This window comes from Coregonus clupeaformis, chromosome 8 (genome assembly GCF_020615455.1).
Source record: "Coregonus clupeaformis isolate EN_2021a chromosome 8, ASM2061545v1, whole genome shotgun sequence".
Lineage (NCBI taxonomy): Eukaryota > Metazoa > Chordata > Actinopteri > Salmoniformes > Salmonidae > Coregonus > Coregonus clupeaformis.
The window spans coordinates 54,512,926-54,538,173 of record NC_059199.1 but is presented as its reverse complement, the minus strand read 5'-3'; the positions used below and the strand labels follow the sequence as shown (position 1 = coordinate 54,538,173).

Sequence of the window (25,248 nt, the reverse complement as noted above, 5' to 3'; positions counted from 1 at the left end):
ATGCGGACAAAAAGCAAACATAAAAGCGCACAATAATAGCCCATAACACAATAAAAAAAGATGTAATCAATGCAACACAATATAAAATGGTTAACAGTACATAAAAAATAAAAAAATGAAAAAAATACGTTTGTAATAAGCATGTTTCCTTTCTGAAAAAGTCGTATGTTTAGTTCTGCTGTTTACCAGGAAATAATGACCTACTGTAAAAATATAGAACACATGATAGATATCAATTATGACATCAGGGTTCCATCATCATTTAGTTCTATGATGTATCCGAATTTTCACATCATTTCCCTGGGAAACAGAACCAAACATTACATTGGAATGCACTTTTCACCAAAGATATGCAAATAATTTCATAACTCAAACATTACTTTCAATGAGCAGAGGTGTGTGAGTTTCAATGACATCCAAACTTTTTCAATCCACCATCCTTCACCAAGAAATGGATCTACGAAATTGTAAGACTATAAACTTTTCAATTATTAAAATATTGTGAATTTATTTCCATAAAAGGTTTATTATAAATAAGGTTGATTTGTTTGAATGTGGCTTTTTCTCTGTAATTTACAAATCAGTCAGCATACATTTCCAAGTACTGGCTTGATGACCCAAATGGCACCCTATTCCCTATGCAGTGCACAACTTTTGACCAGGGGTCTGTTCAAAAGTAGTGTACTATGTAGGGAATAGGGTGCCATTTCTCTTGCCACAAGTAGTGCACTATGTAGGGAATAGGGTGCAGTTTCTCTAGTCAAAAGTAGTGCACTATGTAGGGAATAGGCGGCTGCTTTGGACATACCCTTTACTTCTGCCTGTCTTCCCTCCAGTGTATTTTGATGAGGTATTTAGTATTCAGGATCATGACCAGCGGACTGGCAGGGCCAAATGGAGCTATTCCATACCCGACGACCCTGAGGCAAACCTGGGAGGCACCTCCAGAGTCCCCCGACCACCTCCAGGCTGGCTTCCTCTACCGTGTCTCCGTCCACCAGGACCTGACTGAGGGACCAGACGACCAGGGCTTCCAGGGCTACCAATGTGGCCTGTGTCGGTTGCCCCTCCCCAGCCTTGCTTCCCTCCAGGCCCACCTCTTGGTCAGCTGGACCCACAGCACAGGCTGTAACCGCCTCTACAGTGACATGATCAGGCTGTGTCCGTCTCCTCCTCCTCCATTGGTGTATGTATCTGAGGAGCCATCGCCATCTTCCCCCATCCAGATCCACAATAACCAGCAGGACCAGGAGGCTGATAGGGCCCGTCGTCTCTACGCCGTTATCAATGACCTTGAGGTGAAACTGGGATCGCGGCGAGGCAGATGCACTGACCACCTCCAGGCAGACTTCGTCCGCTATGTCTCCAGCCAGGTCTGTGTGTTGTCTGTCTGTGTGTGTGTGTGTGTGTGTGTGTGTGTGTGTAGAGGAAGGGGTAGAATTGAGCAGAAGACACATTTCTGTTGTTCACTGTAACATATGGACAATAAAGTTGAATTTTATTGTAGGCCTCCAATAATGGTCCAGGCTACCACCGGGGCTACCAGGGCTCTGAGGGCTACCAGTGTGCCCTGTGTCAGCTGCCCTTCCCCAGCCTGGCCTACCTCCAGGCCCACCTTCTAGACAGCTGGGAAGCTAGGCAGTCCTGTAGCCTCCTCTACAGCCAGATGATCAGGCGTTGTCCCTCTCCTCCTCCTCCTCCTATGGTGGTGAAACCAGTTCTGCGCACCACTGGCTCCTCCTGCTCATCCTCTGTTTCAGTCACAAAGAGACCTCCAAGACGCCATGCAGAGCACCTTTATCCATATCTGCCTTCCACTTCATCATCCTCAGTCTCAGCCACTGTGGTATCTTCATCATCCAGACGCCATGAGCATGTACTGTCTCCAGACCTGCCTTCCTCCTCCTCCACCTGCTCCTCTTCAGCCATACCCTCCAGAAAGAGAAGGAGAGACAACGACGTGAGCTCCAGAGGGGCCCCCAGGAGCCCCAGCCCACAGCCCAGCTTTAGCACTCTGTCTCGGCGAGACAAGAGCCACCAGGCTGGCCCCTGCTTGATGAGACCCATGGACAACCTCCAGAGCTACCTCCCTCAGCCCTACTGTCCCCAGCCCAGCCACAGCACTCTGTCTTGGGGGGAGGAGAGCCATCAGGCAAGCCCCAGCAAGAGACACAGAGAGCTGGAAGCCACCCCACAGGGATACCCTGGACCCAACTGCACGGCACGCATGCGAACGACTTGCAAGACAAAGTCAAAGTGCAAGATGCTACAGAGGAAAGCCCTTGTGTAAAAGGGTTTTTCGGTTGTCCCCATAGGAGAACCCTTTGAAGAACCCTTTTTGGTTCCAGGTAGAACCCTTTAGGTTCCAGGAACCAAAAAGGGTTCTCCTATGGGGACAACCGAAGAACCCTTTTGAACCCTTTTTTCTAAGAGTGTAGGTAAACACTATATGAAATATGACTGTAAAATAAAGTGTTACCACACAGCCTATTTATGTGAATCCTATTTTAATAAATCTTCATAAATGAATTTGCTCTGCATTTGATGTTTTTTTAATTTTTTTATTAAACATCATACATTTTTTGTGTTTTGTTTTGTTTGACCAAATAAATGAGTTGTATTTCCATTTGTCATAATCAGATATGAAACAGAATTTACCATACGTTCAAAATACTTTTTGCACATCTAATTTGGTGCCCAATACTGTACCTCAAATAATAGCCTTGAAAACATTATTAACTATCACTAACGTCGAACTACAAATACACTTTAAAAAATAAAGTTCAAGATATCAAGTAGCTACCTAATTCAATAATACCCTTGACAATACACTTTGTTTATAATTCCTGTCACACACAGACACACACGGTGTGACTGACTGAGTGTGTGAATGCGAGCGTGTGTGACAGAGCCACAGTCAATCACACTGTGTCACGTGTTGTTTTGCTTTCTGACCTAGACACATTTAGCCAGGAAATCACCTGGTAATACTATTTGATGGATGGAGGGATAGACAGCGGGAGGGAGGGAGGGAGGGAGGGGAAGGGAGGAATGAAGGAGAGGAGAGCAAGTGGACCCAGTCCTGTCATTCACATTACTGCAGGAGGAAGAGTGAAGCAATTTTTTTGCCAACCAGCTAAAGGTAAGGACAACGTAGATACATTTTCTGTCTGTAATATTTGCATCAAATAGAGAGTGGAAGTTACTTTTCCTTGCAGGTTGGTTGATTACCTATACCTTGACTGTGTATGTGTGTATGTCCCTAAAGTAGGTTACAGTAAAAAAAGAAAATATATATTGTAACATACACCGGATAGGTGCTGTGAAATGTGTTGTTTTACAGGGTCAGCCATACTAGTACAGCACCCCTGGAGCAAATTAGGGTTAAGTGCTTTGCTCAAGGGCACGCCAGATTTTTCACTTTGTCGGCTCAGGTATTCAAACCAGCGACCTTTCAGTTACTGACCCAATGCTTTAACCACTAGGCTACCTATTTTCACAGTGTGTTGGGTATGCTTTGCAAAGAAATCATAATTTCTGTGACCGTGACACCTGCCAATATCCGTTTCTGAAAATGTAGCTATCAACACATACACATTCATCTGTGTATTCATTTTATTCAGGATGTCTAAGACCCCGTCCACCACGTCTGCAACTTCTGTAACCTCTGCAACGTCTGCAGCCTCTACAGACAGGTAAGATCAACGTCTACATCTGAGACTGGAGAACTTGCCGTAGAGAAAGAGATTGGCCATGATGGGCACAATAGAGTTATTGAGAGACACTGGCACCGTACACACTCAGGTTGTACAAGTGATATTGTTGACTCAATGGTTGTGATACACCTGATGTGTTTGTGATGCCCAAAAATATCTACAAAACCATTAAGCGGTGTCTCCACAATACTTATATGAATATATTTGTACAGAAAAACTCTCTGTTGTATCACAACTATTGTGCCAAATGTGCTTTACATCCGTTGTAAAACTTGAATGTGTACGAAGCCATTGAGTGATGATTCTATTTGCACGGATTCGCTCCATGGTTATTACAATACTGTAAGTCAAGTCAAGGTGTCAAGATAGCTCATGTCATTGTCTGTAATATTGTGAACACCTGTTGCCTCTTGGCTCCTGGCCTGTAGCAAAGGTGGTAAATCCCGGAAGACTTCGTCCTCGGGTTCGGAGTCAGCTCCCAAGAAGGTGTCTAAGAAAGAGCAGAAGAGGAAAGACATGGAGAAGATACACACCACCCTGCTCAGCAGCGTGTTTGGAGCGTTACGCGCACGCACACACACACACACACACATTAAAGCTACTTTAACATCTGACCCCTGACCTATAACTCTTAGTAGCGACATGCTGGGCTAACAACAGTCAGGTGTTTTTTTTTTGTCAAGGGGACATTGATAATCATGCGAAGGAATGAAAAGTCATAGAAGCTACAACGTTAGCTAAGCTCCTGATCTTTGCATGCTGTGTGTATGAGTGGGTGCCTGCGCATGCGTGCCTGCCTATCTGCTTGCCTACCTGTGTGTGCCTGCGTGTGTGTGTCTGCCTGCCTGCATGCATGTGTGTGGGAGTGTGTGTGTAGGTAATGACCCTCTAAGCTACACACACAGAGAGTAGTTATCCTCTCCAGCTAATCCTATTGACACAGCAGTATTATTAGATCCTTAGTGTGGCTCAGCATCACCATTCATTAGGATTAATGGGTAGAAGCTGCCGAAAGAGCATCGAACACAAAGGGAAAGTTGTACGATTCTTTTAGGAACTTTTTTTTGTTTGATATTTGTAAACGTTTAGACCCAGTGACGGGTGTGGTATTGTGTGTCAATTGATGTTCGATGTTTAATGAACAATTTCTGCTTTTCTCACTTTGTTTCTTGACACTGTAAAACTTAGCTTGGGGACATCGATTTAGGATAGAATAATTCAGACTAGAACATAAACTAGATCATATTGAGCATGCAGTGTGTGTAGGCTATGCGGGTAAACACAACACGCTACAAACACGTGTGTGAATCAGGTTGAATGGTGTCCCAAACAAACATGATAGAAACCATTATGATTTAATCCACCTTGATCAGGAAACATCCCCAACTGTACCTGTCCCCAATCCCTCACTAACTTCCTAACACACCAGAACTACCTGACCCTAAAACTTCTCACCAAATCGCCTGTGCTAAACTTCCATCCAAAAGTATCTGTATTTGACTCTTTAAGGTGAACCCTATCCAGAGTATAGTATGTCTAGTTCTAAACGCCATACATGCACTATAATATTACTCAAAAGGCTTCAGTATGGCAGACAGTGTTGTTTCTCTATGGCAGCTCCCTCACTAAAACACACACTACATGGGGCCTCCCGAGTGGCGCAGTGGTCTAAGGCACTGCATCGCAGTGCTTGAGGCTTCACTACAGACCCGGGATTCGATCCCAGGCTGTGTCACAACCGGCCGTGACCAGGAGTCCCATAGGGCGGCGCACAATTGGCCCAGCGTCGTCCGGGTAAAGGAGGGTTTGGCCGGGGTGGCTTTACTTGGCTCATCGCGCTCTAGCGACTCTTTGTGGCGGAATCTGCAGACTTCGGTCGTCAGTTGAACAGTGTTTCCTCCGACACATTGGTGCAGCTGGCTTGGAGTGACGTTTGGCGGGTCATGTTTCGGAGGACGTATGATACGACCATCGCCTCTTCCGAGCCCATTGGGGAGTTGCAGCGATGAGACAAGATCATAATTTAAATTGGGAGAAAAAGGGGGTAAAATACAAAACACGACATGGCCGAAAGTATGTGGACACCTGCTCGTCGAACATATAATTCCAAAATCAAGGGCATTAATATGGAGTTGGTCCCCCCTTTGCTGCTATAACAGCCTCCACTCTTCTGGGAAGGCTTTCCACTAGATGCTGGAACATTGCTGCAGGGACTTGCTTCCATTCAGCCACAAGAGCATTAGTGAGGTCGGGCACTGATGTTTGGCGATTAGGCCTGGCTCGCAAAGGTGTTCGATGGGGTTGAGGTCAGGGCTCTGTGCAGGCCAGTCAAGTTCTTCCAATCCGATCTCGACAAACCTTTTCTGTATGGACCTCACTTTGTGCACGGGGGCGTTGTCATGCTGAAACAGGAAAGGGCCTTCCCCAAACTGTTCCCACAAAGTTGGAAGCACAGAATCATCTAGAATGTAATTGTATGCTGTAGCGTTAAGATTTCCCTTCACTGGAAATAAGGGGCCTAGCCTGAACCATGAAAAACAGCCCCAGACCATTATTCCTCCTCCACTAAACTTTATACACCTCACTCTGCAACTGGATCCTGGACTTCCTGACGGGCCGCCCCCAGGTGGTAAGGGTAGGTAACAACACATCTGCCACACTGATCCTCAACACGGGGGCCCCTCAGGGGTGCGTGTTCAGTCCCCCTCCTGTACTCCCTGTTCACCCATGACTGCATGGCCAGGCACGACTCCAACACCATCATTAAGTTTGCAGACGACACAGGCCTGATCACTGACAACGATGAGACAGCCTATAGGGAGGAGATCAGAGACCTGGCCGTGTGGTGCCAGGATAACAACCTCTCCCTCAACGTGACATTGACAAAGGAGATGATTGTGGACTACAGGAAAAAAAGAGGACTGAGCATGCCCCCATTCTCATCGACGGGGCTGTAGTGGAACGGGTTGAGAGCTTCAAGTTCCTTGGTGTTCACATCACTAATTAACTATCATGGTCCAAACACACCAAGACAGTCGTAAAGAGGGCACGACAAAGCCTATTCCCCCTCAGGAGACTGAAAAGATTTGGCATGGGTCCTCAGATCCTCAAAAAATTATACAGCTGCACCATCGAGAGCATCCTGACTGGTTGCATCACCGCTTGGTATGGCAACTGCTCGGCCTCCGACCGCAAGGCACTACAGAGGGTAGTGCGTACGGCCCAGTATATCACTGGGGCCAAGCTTCCTGCCATCCAGGACCTCTATACCAGGCGGTGTCAGAGGAAGGCCCTCAAAATTGTCAAAGACTCCAGCCACCCTAGTCATAGACTGTTCTCTCTGCTACCGCACGGCAAGCGGTACCGGAGTGCCAAGTCTAGGTCAAAAATACTTCTCAACAGCTTCTACCCCCAAGCCATAAGACACCTGAACAGCTAATCATGGCTACCCAGACTATTTGCACTGCCCCCCCACCCCCACCCCATATTTTTACGCTGCTGCTACTCTGTTAATTATTTATGCATAGTCACTTTAACTCTACCCACATGTACATATTACCTCAACTACCTCAACTAGCCGGTGCCCCTGCACATTGACTCTGCACCGGTACCCCCCTGTATATATAGCCTCCCTACTGTTATTTTATTTGACTTCTGCTCTTTTTTTTCTCAACACTTTTTTGTTGTTGTTGTTTTATTTTACTTTTTTATAAAAAAATAAATGCATTGTTGGTTAAGGGCTGTAAGTAAGCATTTCACTGTAATGTCTACACCTGTTGTATTCAGCGCACTTGGCCAATAAAATTTTGATTTGATTTGATTTGATTTAGTTGGCACTATGCATTCGGGCAGGTAGCGTTCTCCTGGCATCCGCCAAACCCAGATTCGTCCGTCGGACTGCCAGATGGTGAAGCGTGATTCATCACTCCAGAGAACGCGTTTCCACTGCTCCAGAGTCCAATAGCGGCGAGCTTTACACCACTCCAGCCGACGCTTGGCATTGCTCATGGTGATCTTAGGCTTGTGTGCCGCTGCTCGGCCATGGAAACCCATTTCATGAAGCTCCAGACAAACTTGTGCTGACGTTGCTTCCAGAAGCAGTTTGGAACTCGGTAGTGAGTGTTGCAACCGAGGATAGATTATGTTTACTCACTACGCGCTTCAGCACTCGGCAGTCCCGTGCTGTGAGCTTGTGTGGCCTACCACTTTGCGGCTGAGCCGTTGTTGCTCCTAGATCTTTCCACTTCACAATAACAGCACTTACAGTTGACCGGGGCAGCTCTAGCAGGGCAGAAAGTTGACGAACTGATTTGTTGGAAAGGTGGTATCCTATGACGCTGCCACATTGAAAGTCACTGAGCTCTTCAGCCATTCTACTGCCAGTGTTTGTCTATGGAGATTGCATGGCTGTGTGCTCGATTTTATACACCTGTCAGCAACAGGTGTGGCTGAAATATCCGAATCCACAAATTTGAAGGGGTGTCCACATACCTTTGTTTATATAGTGTATCTCTCCTTTGCTTGTTGTCTTCCTTTAGGAGAGGGAGTTGGCCCAAGCAGAGTTGGATGGTGAGTCTTCTTATCACAGTGATATTGCATATACAATAGAATGCTTTTACTTACAGTTGATTGACTAGTTGCACAACTTATTACACTGAACCCGTGTTACTCAAGTTAAGATTCTAACAGGCGCTATATTTGTGAAGGGGGGTAGCTTTGAATCATCCATAGAAATAGTATGACTAGATCGGGCAAAAAGCCCCTCAGACCACGGCAATTTGACGGTACATTCATGGGCACACTCAATATGGCAGCCGGTCCACCCATCACGGAACGTTGACTTGAATGGGAATGTCCTTTCTGGTAATTCTATTTCTATGGTGTCATCATCAACTTCTGACCTGTAACCTTTAACCTTTGGCACAGAGCTGGACTTTGCCTTCAAGGAGTTTGACTACGACTGTGACGGCTACCTGAACTACAAGGACGTAGCTGAGTGCATGAGGACCATGGGCTACATGCCCACTGAGATGGAGCTGCTGGAGATAGTGCAACAGATCAAGATGAGGAGTATGTTAAGTTTAAGTTATTTTCATCTAATGTGCTTATTGTCCAGTCCCTACCTGTGTCCTGACTGTTGATTGGCTGTCTCCCTTCAGTGGGCGGTCTGATGGACTTTGATGACTTCTGTGAGCTGATGGGTCCCAGGATAATGGGAGAGACAGCTGATATGCTGGGGCTGAAAGAGCTCAGGTCCGCCTTCTCACAGGTAAGAGACTGACACAGAGCCAAAGAGACTGAGATTGAGTGAATGTTCATAAAACACAGGCCTACAAACACAGATATTATGGCCCTACTCAAACTCTCATTAATATCTCCCAGCCTCTTCATTATTGCATGATTTACATGACCTACTCTTCCTCAAGTTGGGATTCAGCCCTCAGCCAATATTAACTCACATGTTCACTTAATCACCCACATTCTCTCCTCCTCAACATCCCTCCATCATATCTTCTCCCTCTCCTCCTCTCAGTTTGACCAGGACTGTGATGGGAAGATCAGCCAGGATGAGATGAAGGAGGCGGTGAATAGTCTACTGGGGGAGAAACTGAAGAAAGGAGAGCTGGAAGAGATACTCAAAGAGATAGACATCAACGGAGACGGAAGCGTCGACTTTGATGGTGAGGAGATAACGGTGCATAGACACATACACACACATACACACACACGTAAGGTCACACACACGGAGGAAACACTCACAAACATGCAGAAACACGTCAGGACACACACACATACACAGAAGTAAGATCACACACATGCATACATACACACACACACACACAGTCACACACACACATTTTGTAGCCTTTCTCATTTCCCTCTCTTGCCTTCCAGAGTTCGTCATGATTCTGTCCATTCGGTAAGTGCTGGAAGACCTGAGAAGACGCTATCATTTGTGTGTATGATCAGCTTTAAGGATGAGATGTACTCCTCTCATCTCCTCACTCCTCCTTTTCGCTCCTCTCTTCCTCTCCTCTCCTGTTCTCTCCTTTTCTGTTCTCTCCTCTATACTAGAAAATAAATATGGTGTACAATGGGCAAGAGTATATTCTTAAATGTATTTTAAATGTATTTGGATTATATTGATTCATCAGTTTGTAGACACTGATTGGCTGTATGTAATATGACATGTAAATAAGATACAATTTTTCTATTTTAATAAATAATTAGAATGTCAATCTGAGTTGCTGAGTGACTGAGTTACAACCACAGACTTTTGAAAAACACATTTTTCAGTATAATTTTTTTCAGTAAAATAAAGACATAAATATCTACACAGGTATCAAGCACACTCAATTAACCATAAGCCTGTAAACTTTACTTCTGCAAATAACTTGACGAATTTGAAACTCTCCTTTCATTAACTTTATTCCTAAAACGTTGTAATTAACCAAGGATAAATGTTAAGTTAACAAAATGAAAATAAAACAATAACCCTTAAGCAGAGTAAATATAGCCTGGTCCCAGATCTGTTTGTATTGTTTTGCCAACTCCATTACCAACTGAAGCAATAGAATTGGCAAGACAGCACAAACATATCTGGGACCAGAATAGAGTACTCCCAGCTAGCACATAACGTTCTGAGAACCATATGTTTCTTAGAGCTTGGTGAGAGCGTGGTTGTCCTATGATTATTTTGCATACAACCTTCTCACAACTTTCTGGGAATGGTGCAGGATAGTTGCTTGGATTTGGAACATTCTCAGTACATTTAAGGAACTTGACACAAACATTATTTTCTTGCTATTTCATTACTTTAACAGAACATTTCCTAAAAGTTCATACATGGCTACATTTAAGTAAAATGTTGGTAATGTTCTAGGAATGTTCTCCAACTGGTTTGACATTGGGAATGTTCTCAAATAGTTCAGAGAATGTTCAGAAACAACGTTCTTCTGTGGGAATTTCAGTACTTCAGCATAACGTTTTCTATAGGTTTCCTCATTGTTCTATATAAAGTAATGTTCTCAGAACGTTCAGAGAAAGTTAAGAAACAACGTTCTTCTGTGGGAATTTCATAAAACTTAAGTAACGTTCAGAGAACGTTCTAATAATATTATTTAAAAACAAACACATTCCATTCTTAGCATCAACTAAACTATCTCTATACTCTATCTTGTTAAGTGTGTTCAGGTTTGTTGGCCGCGGCCACTAATTGGCCATACCTGATCTTAATGAGTGCTTGTTTCCTTTGAAATGGGGTCTGTTTGAATAGACTAAAATGAACAGCTTTGAATTAGTAAAAAACAAACATGGCATGCTAGCTCCATCCTAGTGGCGCAGTAGACTAATTCCATGGATAGAGAACAGAAGATCATTGGTTAAAATCTCACTGAAGCCGTGCAACACAATATATATATTTTCTTCCCATTTATGCTATCTGTGCTTAGAGTTCAAAACAGTTAAACTAAGCTACCAGTGTTATTAAAAGTCTTATTGAAACATTCAGTGAACGTTTTAAGGAAGTTATTCAAAAACCTTAGTTCAAAACTTTCACAACATTTAGAGAATGTTCTCAGAACGTTATTTAATTACCTTCAAATAACCTATAATTTACATTATCAGAACGTTAATAAAACCTCAGAGGAAAACTCTCAGTGAACCATAGTAAAACGTTCTCAGAACCTTCCTGCAACCTAAACATTTACTTTCCCACAACAGGCAAAATGTTCACCTCCGTTCTTAGAATGTTTAAAAAAACATTCAGTTTTACCGGTCAGGAAACGTTTAGCTTCGTTCCCAGAACCAACGGGAAAACTAAAACATACGTTCCCACAACTTCCGAGGAACCAAATGTGCTAGCTGTACTGTAATTATTCTGTTTTCAGTAAAACTCCAACCATACCGTCACTCCAACGGTAAACAGAGAGTATCGTCAGGTAAACACAACTACCGGTTAGCATATATTGTATTTTTAAACTATCTGCACGCAATTCAGCACAATTTCCAACATATCATGCAGTGTATCTAGGGCCAGGAGTTTTTCCCAACCTAGATGACGTGACCAGAAAAAAACTCTGGGCCCTATAGTACAGTAATATCCTAATACTGTAGCTAGGGCCTCCCAAAATGTTCTCGGTCAGGTCACTTGGTCACGCAAAACTCCTGGTCTCTAAGAATAATGTATCTGCAGAAAGTCTTGTTGTCCGACACAAAATCAACGAAGGAAAAATAAATAAATAAAAACCAATGTTTTTAAAACTGAGCTAAGTCACATGAGCGGGAAATATAAATATGAAACAACAATGTCTTCTTTGCATCATCAATTCACTAGAGGGAATGTCTTCTTAAAGAGATAGTTCAGTGACTTTAACATATTTACTTATTTGTTTCCTTACCTTTAAAGCGGTCTATGGACAAAATAATTTGCCGAACTATCCCTTTAAACTATGTTTTGTAAACCTTCATTACTTCAGATTCAAATGAACAGGCCTTCATACTGTAAGTCTGTGTCTCAATTAACAACAGCCTCTGACAAGTTGAGTTAAATACTTTTTGTGCGTTGTTGATCGATAATGCATCACATAATGTATCACATATATACCTTTTATATCAGATTCCCATGAACAGACCTTGGTAAAGTTAGCCAGGTTATACCAGACTGAATGCAGCACTAACCATTGTTGGTCACCATTCAATCTTGTTTAACCAGGCAATTGGTAAAGGCCTTTAGTCTTTAAACCAACCACAGTCTCTTACAAGTTGAGTTAAATACTTTTTGTGCGCTGTTGATCAATTATGCAGCTAATGCACCACATATACATTTCCATAGCTTGTATAGCCAGAGGAGTAGAAATTATTTATATAGACACTGTAGCCTAATGAAAGCTACTAGCCACAGGTGAGTTTCCAAAAGCCTTTGTAGCTAATGTTGACTGCTATATCTTTCCACAACCCGGACACAAGAGAGACACAGATATAAATATCAATGTTTTCCAGTTAAGGAATGACATTTGTCAAATGAAGCACTTTGTTGTTCAACAAGTGGTGTGAGTATGGTTGTCCAGAGAAACAAAGTACCATATTATTAGCTATGAAGGCTTTGGGAAACCCATCCCATATCAGGGCTAGATATTCAACAGCTTATTATGACAACTCCTCTGTGTGGCAAAGCTTTAAGGTAAGTCAGCACAAGGGTGATATTATTGAGCTTTTGAAAACGCCATGCCATGCTGCTAGCGAATGTTTCACTGTCACTGTGTCACCCCACTCTCAAACACAAAACGACAAGTCCAAGTCACGTCTCTAAACCATCTCCCATTGGTCTCCCATAGCAACCCCAACAAGCGTTCTGGTTTCTCATAGCAACGTCCGCAGCAACGTCCAGCATCCAGCTACACTTAGGTATCCAAAACAAATGTTTGTTTATATATATACTTTTTTTTAAACATTTGTTTTGGATAGACCTACCTAGTTGTTCCTGCCATAACCAGCACTATAGATGCACTGTTGTGCACAGGGTTTATCCAACTACACTTCTTTGGTGAGTTTGTCTGCGAACTCGGCCATGATGTCATGCACCCAGATGTCCCTCTCCTCCTGCGAGGTGTCGACCAGGAAGACAGTCAACTTCCTGTCCCAGGGGTGATGCGCTTCCTGTACGGCCTCCAGCTGGGCCACCAACGGCTTCTTCTCTACGTGGTTCCGGAACACAATGGAAGCCTCCTCTGACCACTGCCTCGGCTTCACTCCTATTGGTGGAGAGAGAATGTCAGTCAATAAAGTTACATTCCTATTGGTGGACAGAGAATATCAGTCACTAAAGTTACACTCTTATTGGTGGAGGGAGAATGGCAGCCAATCACACAGCCTTATACCAAAATAATTAATGTAAAGTATAAATATGTTATGTCAGTCCACCAAAATAACAAATACTGTACATCAGCATTGAATGCTGAAAACGGTTAATATCCTAGCAATAAACACGCGGTATAACAAATAGGCATTTCTACATTCAATGGCCGTGTCCGAAATCTGTGTTGCCTACTACTTACTAAAACTACATAATGTGTACTATTCTTACTACATACTATTTTGAACGTAATGTTTAGCAAAAAGATCAACGTACTACTCATCCATAATGAGAAGGCATCATCTAATGTGCGATTCTCTTCCTCAATAGTGTGCAGCAAATTTTACTAGAGGAAAAGCCGAAATGAGTATTTACATTTTAGGCAAATTAGCAGACGCTCTTATCCAGAGCGACTTACAGGAGCAATTAGTGTTGAGTGCCTTGCTAAAGGGCACATCGACAGATTTTTCACTTAGTCAGCTCGGGGATTAGAACCAGCAACCTTTCGGTTACTGGCACTACAATCTTAACCACTAAGCTACCTGCCGCTCGTATGACATCCTGGCATTTAAAGCACACAGAATGTTCTAAATTTCACATACTATAAAACGTTATATTTTCTTATACCCAAAAAGCCTACTATTTAGAATGGAAGTGTCACGGTTTCGGCCGAGGCGGCTCCTCCTCCTTGTTCGGGCAGGTTTCGCCGGTCGTCGTCTCCGGAGTACTAGCTGCCACCGCTCTATGTTTCCTGTTTGATTGGTTTTGTCTGTTAGTCACACCTGTTTTGTGTTAGGTCTCATTCAGCACCCTATTTAGTTTCCTTGTTGTTAGTTTAGTGTTGTGTGTAATTGTTCGTGTCGTGTTGTTGCGCTACCCGTGTTCGGTACGCTATTTTCATAGCTTCCTCCTTGTGTAGAGGAGAGTATTTCGCACCTGTGTGTGCGCTCACTTTATTTTACGCCTGTGTGCGTCTTTTTGCCTCCGGGCTGTTTGGATTATTTTGAGTGCTCTAGTAAAGTCTTGTTGGACTTATCCTCTGCTTCCTGCGCCTGATTCTACACCACACCATTCCACAGCAACGTGACAGAATTACACACCTCTTTATGGAATCAGCAGGAGCACCCGTCGACAGCATGGAGGAGCGTCTCCTTGGTCAAGAGCACCGAATCAACCGGATCGGGCACGCCTTGGAGGGCGTCATGGACACACTTCGTCGATGGGAGATCAGCGGGGTTCCCACAGCCCCACCTATCGCACCATCACCACCGGACAGCCAGCCCACCCGTCTACCGGAACCCAGTGGGATTCGGCTCTCGCGCCCGAGGGCGTACGACGGCACCGCTGCCGGGTGTCAGGGGTTCCTCTTACAAGTGGAGCTCTACCTTGCCACCATACACCCGGCGCCCTCGGGATACGAGAGCGTTTCCGCCCTCATCTCCTGTCTCACCGGCAAGGCGTTGGAGTGGGCCAACGCCGAATGGAGGGGAATAGACGCCGCCACAGTCACCTATGCGGAGTTCTCCCGCCGCTTCCGTGCGGTCTTTGACCATCCACCAGAAGGGAAGGCGGCGGGGGAACGTCTATTCCACCTCCGACAGGGGATGAGGAGCGCTCAAGAGTTTGCGCTGGAGTTCCGGACTCTAGCGGCTGATGCGGGGTGGAATGAGAGGGCCCTCATAGACCACTTTAGGTGTAGCCTTCGGGAGGACGTCCGCAGGGAGTTAGCATGCAGGGACACCACACTAACATTTGACCAGCTTGTGGACATGGCCATTCGACTGGACAACCTGCTTGCGACCCGCGGACGTCCCAGGTGGGGGCCTCCCATTCCACCCTCCAGCGCCTCCGAGCAGAGTCCGATGGAGCTTGGAGGGGCTGGCGCTAGAGGGAGTAGAGGAAGGAGCCCGAGGGGGGCAGTCTCCTGCACCAAGTGTGGCCGCGGAGGGCACACCGCGGCTAGGTGCTGGGGAGGGTCCCCTGATGAGGGAGATGGCAGGTCATACAGTGGGGAGTCCTCCCAGGTGAGTAGGCGCCCTACTTACCCAGAGCTTTCTGTCGTACACATTACATTACCTGTTTGTTTCCCACAGGTTGCACCTCGTTCCCAGCATAAGGCGCTAGTCGATTCAGGCGCAGCTGGGAATTTTGTAGATCGGAGATTCTGTGTTAAGTTAGGGATTCCCCTCCTTCCAGTCGAAAAGCCCTTTCCCGTACATGCCTTAGATAGTCGTCCGTTAGGATCTGGGTTGATTGGGGAGGTCACAGCGCCACTTAGGATGATGACGCAGGGGGGTCATGAGGAGACGATTCAACTCTATCTGATTGACTCTCCTGCGTATCCGGTGGTACTGGGGCTTCCCTGGTTGATTACCCATGATCCTACTATTTCGTGGCGAGAGAAGGCTCTTAAAGGGTGGTCTGCTCAGTGTGAGGGGTTATGTCTGGGTGTTTCCGTAGGGGCGACCTCGGTGGAGAATCCGAACCAGATGCCAGCACTGCACATTCCTCCTGAGTATGAGGATTTGGCGCTCGTGTTTAGTAAGACCAGAGCGGCACGGTTGCCACCTCATAGACAGGGGGATTGTGCGATAGACCTCCAGACAGGAGCCGCGCTTCCGCGGAGCCATGTGTATCCTTTGTCACAGGAGGAGAAAAGGGCAATGGAGACTTACATTGCAGAGTCTCTGAGACAGGAATACATACGGCCCTCTACTTCTCCCGCGTCCTCGAGCTTCTTTTTTGTGAAGAAAAAGGATGGAGGTCTGCGTCCGTGTATTGATTACCGCGGTCTCAATCAGGTGACTGTAAAATATAGTTATCCACTCCCGCTGATTGGGACCATGACGGAGTCATTACACGGGGCACGGTTCTTCACAAAATTGGACCTCAGGAGCGCATATAACTTGGTGCGCATTAGGGAGGGCGATGAGTGGAAGACAGCATTTAGTACTACCTCCGGCCATTACGAGTATCTCGTCATGCCATATGGGTTAATGAATGCTCCATCAGTCTTCCAATCGTTTGTAGATGAAATTTTCCGGGACATGCAGGCGCAGGGAGTAGTGGTGTACATAGATGATATTCTTGTGTACAGTTCTACTCGGGCCGAGCATGTAGCCCTGGTGCGCAGGGTATTGAGGAGACTGTTGGAGCATGACCTGTATGTCAAGGCTGAGAAATGTCTGTTCTTTCAGGAGTCAGTTTCCTTTTTGGGTTACCAGTTGGGCGTTACGTACCGACCCTAGTCCTCCACAGTGTCCGGTGGGTCGGGCGTACGTCCCGCTCGAGGTCCGGGATCGGCTGATTTATTGGGCTCACACGTCCCCCTCCTCTGGACATCCAGGTATTGGCCGGACGGTGCACTGCCTTAGTACGAAGTACTGGTGGCCAACGTTAGCCAGGGATGTGAGGGTTTATGTCTCCTCCTGCTCAGTGTGTGCCCAGTGTAAGGCGCCCAGACACTTGCCCAGGGGTAAATTACAGCCCCTGCCCGTTCCACAACGACCCTGGTCTCACCTCTCGGTGGATTTTGTTACCGATCTTCCCTCCTCACAGGGGAATACCACCATCCTGGTCGTTGTGGATCGGTTCTCAAAGGCCTGTCGTCTCCTTCCCATGCCGGGTCTTCCTACTGCCCTACAGACCGCTGAGGCTCTATTTACTCACGTCTTCCGGCATTACGGGGTGCCCGAGGATATAGTGTCCGATCGAGGCCCCCAGTTTACCTCCAGAGTCTGGAGAGCATTTATGGAACGTTTGGGGGTCTCGGTGAGCCTTACCTCGGGTTACCACCCGGAGAGCAATGGGCAGGTCGAACGAGTCAACCAGGATGTGGGTAGGTTTCTGAGGTCATATTGTCAGGGCCGGCCGGAGGAGTGGGCGAGATATGTGCCCTGGGCCGAGATGGCACAGAACTCTCTCCGCCACTCCTCCACTAGACTAACCCCTTTCCAGTGTGTGTTAGGGTACCAGCCGGTTCTGGCACCGTGGCATGAGAGCCAGATCGAGGCCCCCCGCTGTGGATGAGTGGGTGCGGCGCTCGGAGGAGATGTGGAACGCTGCACACGTCCATCTGCAGCGTGCCATACGTCGACAGAAGACGAGCGCCGACCTACACCGCAGTAAGGGGCCAGTGTACGCACCTGGAGATCGAGTCTGGCTCTCAACCAGAAACCTGCCCCTCCGCCTGCCCTGCCGGAAGCTGGGTCGGCGGTTTGTGGGGCCTTTTAAAGTCCTGAGGAGATTGAACGAGGTGTGTTACAGGTTAGAACTACCTATTGATTACAAGAATATTAACCCCTCGTTCCATGTGTCTCTCCTCAGGCCGGTGGTAGCTGGTCCACTCCAGGACTTTGAGATTGAGGAGACTCCTCCGCCCCCGTTGGACATCGAGGGGGCTCCGGCGTACACTGTTCGGACCATCCTGGATTCGAGACGCCGGATGGGGGGTCTCCAATATCTCGTGGAGTGGGAGGGGTACGGTCCGGAGGAGCGGTGCTGGGTGCCGAGGAGGGACATTCTGGATCCGTCCCTGATGACCGAATTCCATCGTGGTCATCCTACGCGCCCTGCTCCGCGTCCTCCTGGTCGTCCCCGAGGCCGGAGGCGGCGCGCGGCTGGAGCCGCGCGTCAAGGGGGGGGTACTGTCACGGTTTCGGCCGAGGCGGCTCCTCCTCCTTGTTCGGGCAGGTTTCGCCGGTCGTCGTCTCCGGAGTACTAGCTGCCACCGCTCTATGTTTCCTGTTTGATTGGTTTTGTCTGTTAGTCACACCTGTTTTGTGTTAGGTCTCATTCAGCACCCTATTTAGTTTCCTTGTTGTTAGTTTAGTGTTGTGTGTAATTGTTCGTGTCGTGTTGTTGCGCTACCCGTGTTCGGTACGCTATTTTCATAGCTTCCTCCTTGTGTAGAGGAGAGTATTTCGCACCTGTGTGTGCGCTCACTTTATTTCACGCCTGTGTGCGTCTTTTTGCCTCCGGGCTGTTTGGATTATTTTGAGTGCTCTAGTAAAGTCTTGTTGGACTTATCCTCTGCTTCCTGCGCCTGATTCTACACCACACCATTCCACAGCAACGTGACAGGAAGTATGGACATTCGGACACAACCAATGTCTATCTTTGCCACCAGAGGCCTCACTTCTCCAAGGTTCTGAATTAATGGAATTATCAATACGTTAAGGAGCTTAAAGGTCCAATGCAGCTTATTTTTTTAAAATATCAATATCAAATCATTTCTGGGTAACAATTAAGTACCTTACTGTGATTGTTTTCAGTTAAAATGGTCAAAAATAAACAAAAATAGCTTCTTAGCATTTCTCAAGCAAGAATTTTGATTGGATTGTCAGGGAGTGGTCCGAGTGGGGAGGGGAAAACTGAAAACTAGCTGTTATAGGTAGAGAGGTTTGGAACTCTCTTTCTTATTGGTCTATTAACTCATTTACCGCCTGGTGATGTCACCAGGCAGACCAAAATTCCATCTCACAAAAACAGGCTGAAATTTCAGTATTTTAAAACAGCTCTTACAATAAAAGAGCATTATCATGAGTTTCACAATTTCACAGTATTATTCCAACCTCATAGTATGGAAATATATATAAAATACAGGAAAGTCATGTTTTGACTGCACTGGGCCTTTAAGGCCCATGTGACACACTACTAAGTGAGGGTAGGGATGCTTTATTTGTGTGTTCACAACAACAACAACATCAATGACAATGACAATAACGAAAACAAAACAGCTAGTTTTCAGTATGAAAAAAATAATGTATGCACTCACTAACTGTAAGTCACTCTGGATAAGAGCATCTGCTAAATGACTAAAATGTAAATGTAGGAACACAGACACATAAAAGGAACACAGACACATTTTGAGGGACATAACTATTTTTCTAAAGTGTGCCAATAACAAGAACCACTTTGCTATATTGAGGTGCATAGCAAAATCTAAGGTACAGAATATGGTTGCCGGGAGGGCGATACTTCCCTTAGTTACCTGCGAGTTGTGCAGTGATGCCCTGGAATGGCAGCTGTCTGAACTCCTGGATAAGTGGGCGAAGCTGGGTGCCGCTGACCAGCTCGTGTTTACCGTAGTCCAGCTCATAGACAGACACCAGGCCGTTGGTCAACACTCCCTTCACCAGCACACGGTGCCAACTAGGAGGGCACCGAGAGAGGTCAGAGGTTAGAAGTAAATTAGTCAAGTTCATTTAGTTCATTCAAGTTAATCCTTAGCCTGGGAGCCCAAATAAACTAGATGACTAATCAAATGATTGAATGCAGTCAGACTATCCCACTAGAAGCCCTACCCAAATCCCTCATACACACTTGAAATCTACAGTGCCCACACATACTCCCAAGACACATTCCCACCCCCCTCCCACCCACTCCTCCCTCTACTCACTTGTTCTCCACCTTAGCAGCGTATATCTGATTCTTCTCCACTTTGAGAGGCTTTTCCAAACACCTGAAGGTACCCTGTACAAACAATAATACGCAAGTATAAACACCATGGGACCACGCAGCCGTCATACCGCTCAGGAAGGAGACGTGTTCTGTCTCCTAGAGATTAACGTACTTTGGTGCGAAAAGTGCAAATCAATCCCAGAACAACAGCAAAGGACCTTGTGAAGATGCTGGAGGAAACAGGTACAAAAGTATCTATATCCACAGTAAAACGAGTCCTATATCGACATAACCTGAAAGGCTGCTCAGCAAGGAAGAAGCCACTGCTCCAAAACCGCCATAAAAAAGACAGACTACGGTTTGCAACTGCACATGGGGACAAAGATCTTACTTTTTGGAGAAATGTCCTCTGGTCTGATGAAACAAAAATAGAACTGTTTGGCCATAATGACCATCGTTATGTTTGGAGGAAGAAGGGTGTGGCTTGCAAGCCGAAGAACACCCTCCCAACCGTGAAGCATGGGGGTGGCAGCATCATGCTGTTGGGGTGCTTTGCTGCAGGAGGGACTGGTGCACTTCACAAAATAGATGGCATCATGAGGAAGGAAAATTATGTGGATATATTGAAGCAACATCTCAAGACATCAGTCAGGAAGTTAAAGCTTGGTCGCAAATGGGTCTTCCAAATGTACAATGACCCCAAGCATACTTCCAAAGTTGTGGCAAAATGGCTTAAGGACAACAAAGTCAAGGTATTGGAGTGGCCATCACAAAGCCCTGACCTCAATCCTATAGAACATATGTGGGCAGAACTGAAAAAGTGTGTGCGAGCAAGGAGGCCTACAAACCTAACTCAGTTACACCAGCTCTGTCAGGAGGAATGGGCCAAAATCCACCCAACTTATTGTGGGAAGCTTGTGGAAGGCTACCTGAAACGTTTGACCCAAGTTAAACAATTTAACGGCAATGCTACCAAATAGTAATTGAGTGTATGTAAACTTCTGACCCACTGGGAATGTGATGAAAGAAATAAAAGCTGAAAGAAATAATTCTCTCTACTATTATTCTGACATTTCACATTCTTAAAATAAAGTGTTGATCCTAACTGACCTAAGACAGGGAATTTTTACTAGGATTAAATGTCAGGAATTGTGAAAAACTGAGTTTAAATGTATTTGGCTAAGGTGTATGTAAACTTCCGACTTCAACTGTATATATATATATATATATATATATATATATATGCGAGAGAAAAAAAACATATGGGGGATTGGATGTGATGCAGACAATTACATTGATGGAAGTTACAATCTATCTGCAATATTAAACCTAAAAAATGTTTGGGGGGAAAAACACCAAGGGGGATGAATACTTTTGCAAGGCACTGTATATACTAGGCGGTGTCAGAGGAAAGCCCAAAAAATTGTCAAAGACTACAGTCACCCACGTCATAGAGTGTTCTCTCTGCTACCGCACAGCAAGCGGTACCAGAGCGCCAAGTCTAGGACCAAAAGGCTCCTTAACAGCTTCTACCCCCAAGCCATTAGACTGCTGAACAATTAATCAAATGGCCATCCGGACTATTTAAATTGACCCCCCTCCATTTGTTTTTACACTGCTGCTCCCCGCTGTCTATTATCTATGTATAGTCACTTTATCCCTACCTACATGTACAAATTACCTAGACTAACCTGTACTCCCGCACATTGACTCGGTACCGGTACCTCCTGTGTATAGCCTCGTTATTGTTATTTTATTGTGTTACTTTTTTATTATTTTTTACTTTAGTTTATTTGGTAAATATTTTTTTAACTCTTTCTTGAACTGCATTGTTGGTTAAGGGCTTGTATGTAGGCATTTCACGGTAAGGTCTACTCCTGTTTGTATTCGGCGAATGTGACAAATAAAGTTTGATTTGATATCCATAAAGCGTCTCAGAGTAGAAGTGCTGATCTAGGATCAGTTTTGCTTTTTAGATCGTAATTAATCAGATTACATGGACAGGTGTGACCTAATCCTAGATCAGTTATAAGTTACCTGTTGGGAAGCTGTCTTCAGACGTTGACATGGTTCCCTTTACGCTGCCGGCTTCTCTGGAGATTGACCTCTCTGTAATATACAGGTGCATTGGTTATGAATAGAGAGACACAGCATATTATAAGCCTTGTCATAAGACATTTTAATGGCTCATACATGCTTATAACAAGTTATAACTCATTGTAACGGGATGCTTTAAGTAAAGTGGTAACAACATATTACCAACAATTGAAGACAGAATTTCTACTATTTTGATAGATATTAAAAATTATAAACTGGGTGGTTCGAGCCCTGAATACTGATTGGCTGACAGCCATGGTATATTAGACCTTATATCACGGGTATGACAAAACATGTATTTTTACTGCTCTAATTACCTTGGTAACCAGTTTATAATAGCAATAAGGCACCTCGGGGGTTTGTGGTATATGGCCAATATATCACGGCTAAGGGCTGTATCCAGGCACTCTGCGTTGTCGTGCATAAGAACAGCCCTTAAACGCCATACACCACACCCCCTCGTGCCTTATTGCTTAATTAGAATGCAAGATTGTGAAAAATAGGTAACAAATCAATCTTTCTAGAACTTTGTAGTACTTCATTGGTCATTTTGTTGAGTCAGAGGGTGACATGTGGTTTATTATGACAAGTGCAGTAATCCCTAGTCCTCTACCCATGTTCCTGTGTGTTCTATCGCTTTTGCACACACACACAGTGGCGGCTCCTGAAAAAATTCTCAGGGGGGGCAATTTTTCTGATGATTTAGGTGACCTACACACATTTTAAAAAAGATATGTCCAGCAACAACATGAAGACAGGGGCAGCATATAAGTCAATACCAGAAGCATTTATTGACTGATCTCAAAAGTGTTGGCTTACCAGGGTTGGTGGAGCCCTCAGTTTCATCTTTGCCTCGCAAAGCTAACTCAAACACTCCGCAAAACTTCACACACTGGATTAGCCGGCTGAGGATGTGGCGGTTCTTGCTAATGTCGTAGTAAATATATTTGTTATAGTGAATATGGAATATGATATGTTGAGTAAAATGTTGTGCTAAGATCTATTTAGGTCAGGAGCTGGTTATAAGTTCTGTTCCTATCCAATAACAATGGACAAAAGGGTCCTATCTTGTCAGCCTTGTCAGCAGGTGGCCAAGGACAACACCCACGCCATAGGCCTCTCAGTTCTTCCAACTCACGAGTTCTTGCTCTGAGGACACACACACACACACACACAAACACACACACACACATCATCACTGTTAAACACACACACACACACACACACACACACACACACACATCATCACTGTTAAACACACACACACACACACACACACACAAAAATCCCCTCTCTTAGGCTGAACATTTGAAGACAGAGAACCCGACTCAGAGCCAATGCAACAGTGACAGTAGCCTGGAGGGGACCTCGCCCAACTCATCAGGACCAATCAGAAGATCAGAACTACTAGATTCAACCTACTTCATTTATTGCATAAAATGTCTGCACACAATGTTTGGGGGCTCTCTTCAGATAATAATAATAATAATAATAATATGCCATTTAGCAGACGCTTTTATCCAAAGCGACTTACAGTCATGCGTGCATACATTTTTGTGTATGGGTGGTCCCGGGGATCGAACCCACTACCTTGGCGTTACAAGCGCCGTGCTCTACCAGCTGAGCTACAGAAAGTGGATACTCATGGATGCGCATCGCAATTGTAAAATGTCAACACAATTGGAGACACCACGTCATTTTTGGAGACATGTTATTGACAGTAAACTATTGTAGATGCGACTGCTAACTAAATAAAACATTTTAGCTGGCTAGCTAATCATCTTAGCTAAATGTGGGGCAAACAATTCAGTTATTTACCGTTAATTTGAGGGATTGGGGTGAAAGAAATCGAGTTACATAGTGATACTTTACGATATACTGTATTGACAATATCGCAATATTTTAGCGCTAGTTGGCTGTACCTGCACCAAAACACCATTATTGTTCCTTCATAGCTTGTTCTCAATCTTTTCACATTGGGAGCCAATTTGTTTTCAGCACTTTTATTTCCATGACTGATCAAAACTCGTTCTCATGGCTTTCTGATCCCTCTGCAACAGACATATGGTGCGCAATAAAATCACAGTATCGAATCGCAATACGTATAGAATCATGAGACTCGCAATGCATATATCTTATCGTGAGGTTCCTGGCAATTCCCAGCCCAAGTTAATTTGCCACAACAAATCTCTTCGCTAGCAAACGCGATGTCTTCTCCAAAACGGCAATGTGTCTCCAGCAATGTTTACTTTTTGACGTTCTATGGCATCTCCACTTTCCAAGCATATATGACCACATGTAATATTTTGGTAAGTGATGCAAATAGTGAACTATGTAGGGCCAGGATGTAAAATATATGTAGCTGCAGCAATTTCTCTTATCTGATATGGTAAGTAATGGGGCTTAATGTATAGCTCCCTAAGAGTTTGACGAACGGGTCCGTGCACGCGATTCCAGATATCTTTACCTCTGAATAAACTGCCTTTATTATACCATATCCACCCTGTCCAAAGTCTCTACTTGGTCTCAGTTCTCCAGTAAACTTGTGATTATCAACACTAACCTCATCGTTGTGGCGGCGGACAGCTAGCCTGTATCCCTCATCCAGTTGAGTGGCAATGTTATTTTTTCGTTCAGTACCAATTTTTGGAAAATCCTCGGGTGTAGGACTTTCCGCCTTTAGTAGAAACCTGTTGAATTATTAAATTTGGTCTGGGAGGTCCTAATTGTTTCGTTGCCAATTTATCTTGATTTGTTCGCCGACAAAAAGGAACTTCTTTCAAAGAGACAATCGAGTTGCACTGCCATTTTGACAGTAATAGTGAATTGATTGATGAGGCTACCCGCTCTTTTCTTAGTTACGTTCATGGTTATGTTACGTATGACGAAAGCGCGTAAGTGCAAGCCCTCAGACACCCATAGAGATTGTATTGAAAGCTCTGATATTTGAAAAAATAGATTTTACATGGGAGTTTATGACAGACTTCTGGGCGATTTTCAACCTGACTGAAATCGCCCCAAAAGGGGGGGTGGCCATTTGAAGCACGACTTTAGCCTGATTGGACAGATTAGTGGCAGATCACACCAGACGTCTAGATTACAACACTGATAACTACTGTTGCCGTGATATAATTGATTAGAAAAAAAATCCCTTCCTTTTCCCGTTTGGCAGTGCGTCGC

At 45.0% G+C, this 25,248-nt stretch overlaps 3 protein-coding genes across 3 annotated transcripts; 2 read left to right on the top strand and 1 right to left on the bottom strand.

The window, feature by feature from the left end:
- The first annotated feature begins 975 nt into the window (after nucleotides 1-975).
- On the top strand, nucleotides 976-2,315 carry LOC123491538. The gene is made up of 2 exons (XM_045222396.1): nucleotides 976-1,373; nucleotides 1,508-2,315. The coding sequence occupies exons 1-2, from the start codon at nucleotides 1,149-1,151 to the stop codon at nucleotides 2,288-2,290; spliced, it is 1,008 nt and encodes a 335-aa protein (XP_045078331.1). The 5' UTR covers nucleotides 976-1,148; the 3' UTR covers nucleotides 2,291-2,315.
- Nucleotides 2,316-3,058: 743 nt separating this feature from the next.
- LOC123491537 (calcium-binding protein 2-like) lies at nucleotides 3,059-9,910 on the top strand. The gene is made up of 8 exons (XM_045222395.1): nucleotides 3,059-3,142; nucleotides 3,624-3,695; nucleotides 4,145-4,277; nucleotides 8,255-8,285; nucleotides 8,643-8,786; nucleotides 8,876-8,985; nucleotides 9,250-9,397; nucleotides 9,612-9,910. The coding sequence occupies exons 2-8, from the start codon at nucleotides 3,625-3,627 to the stop codon at nucleotides 9,638-9,640; spliced, it is 666 nt and encodes a 221-aa protein (XP_045078330.1). The 5' UTR covers nucleotides 3,059-3,142; nucleotide 3,624; the 3' UTR covers nucleotides 9,641-9,910.
- Nucleotides 9,911-13,232: 3,322 nt separating this feature from the next.
- LOC123491480 (tudor domain-containing protein 7B-like) lies at nucleotides 13,233-21,423 on the bottom strand. The gene is made up of 4 exons (XM_045222279.1): nucleotides 21,415-21,423; nucleotides 19,970-20,043; nucleotides 19,562-19,722; nucleotides 13,233-13,468 (listed from the first exon to the last, which is right to left on the bottom strand). Exons 1-4 carry the CDS (start codon nucleotides 21,421-21,423, stop codon nucleotides 13,248-13,250), a joined length of 465 nt encoding a protein of 154 aa, XP_045078214.1. The 3' UTR covers nucleotides 13,233-13,247.
- Nucleotides 21,424-25,248: the final 3,825 nt, after the last annotated feature.

What these genes read in the sequence shown, in the direction of transcription:
- LOC123491538 (XM_045222396.1), top strand. Translation starts at nt 1,149, where the DNA reads ATGATCAGGCTGTGTCCGTCTCCTCCTCCTCCATTGGTGTATGTATCT. An exon ending in TCCGCTATGTCTCCAGCCAG is followed by an intron (nt 1,374 to 1,507) that starts GTCTGTGTGTTG and finishes ATTTTATTGTAG; the next exon opens with GCCTCCAATAATGGTCCAGG.
- LOC123491537 (XM_045222395.1), top strand. Translation starts at nt 3,625, where the DNA reads ATGTCTAAGACCCCGTCCACCACGTCTGCAACTTCTGTAACCTCTGCA. An exon ending in TCTGCAGCCTCTACAGACAG is followed by an intron (nt 3,696 to 4,144) that starts GTAAGATCAACG and finishes CCTGGCCTGTAG; the next exon opens with CAAAGGTGGTAAATCCCGGA. An exon ending in TCAGGTCCGCCTTCTCACAG is followed by an intron (nt 8,986 to 9,249) that starts GTAAGAGACTGA and finishes TCCTCCTCTCAG; the next exon opens with TTTGACCAGGACTGTGATGG.
- LOC123491480 (XM_045222279.1), bottom strand. An exon ending in GCTGCTAAGGTGGAGAACAA is followed by an intron (nt 19,723 to 19,969) that starts GTGAGTAGAGGG and finishes GTGCCCTCCTAG; the next exon opens with TTGGCACCGTGTGCTGGTGA. An exon ending in CATCACTGCACAACTCGCAG is followed by an intron (nt 13,469 to 19,561) that starts GTAACTAAGGGA and finishes CTCCACCAATAG; the next exon opens with GAGTGAAGCCGAGGCAGTGG.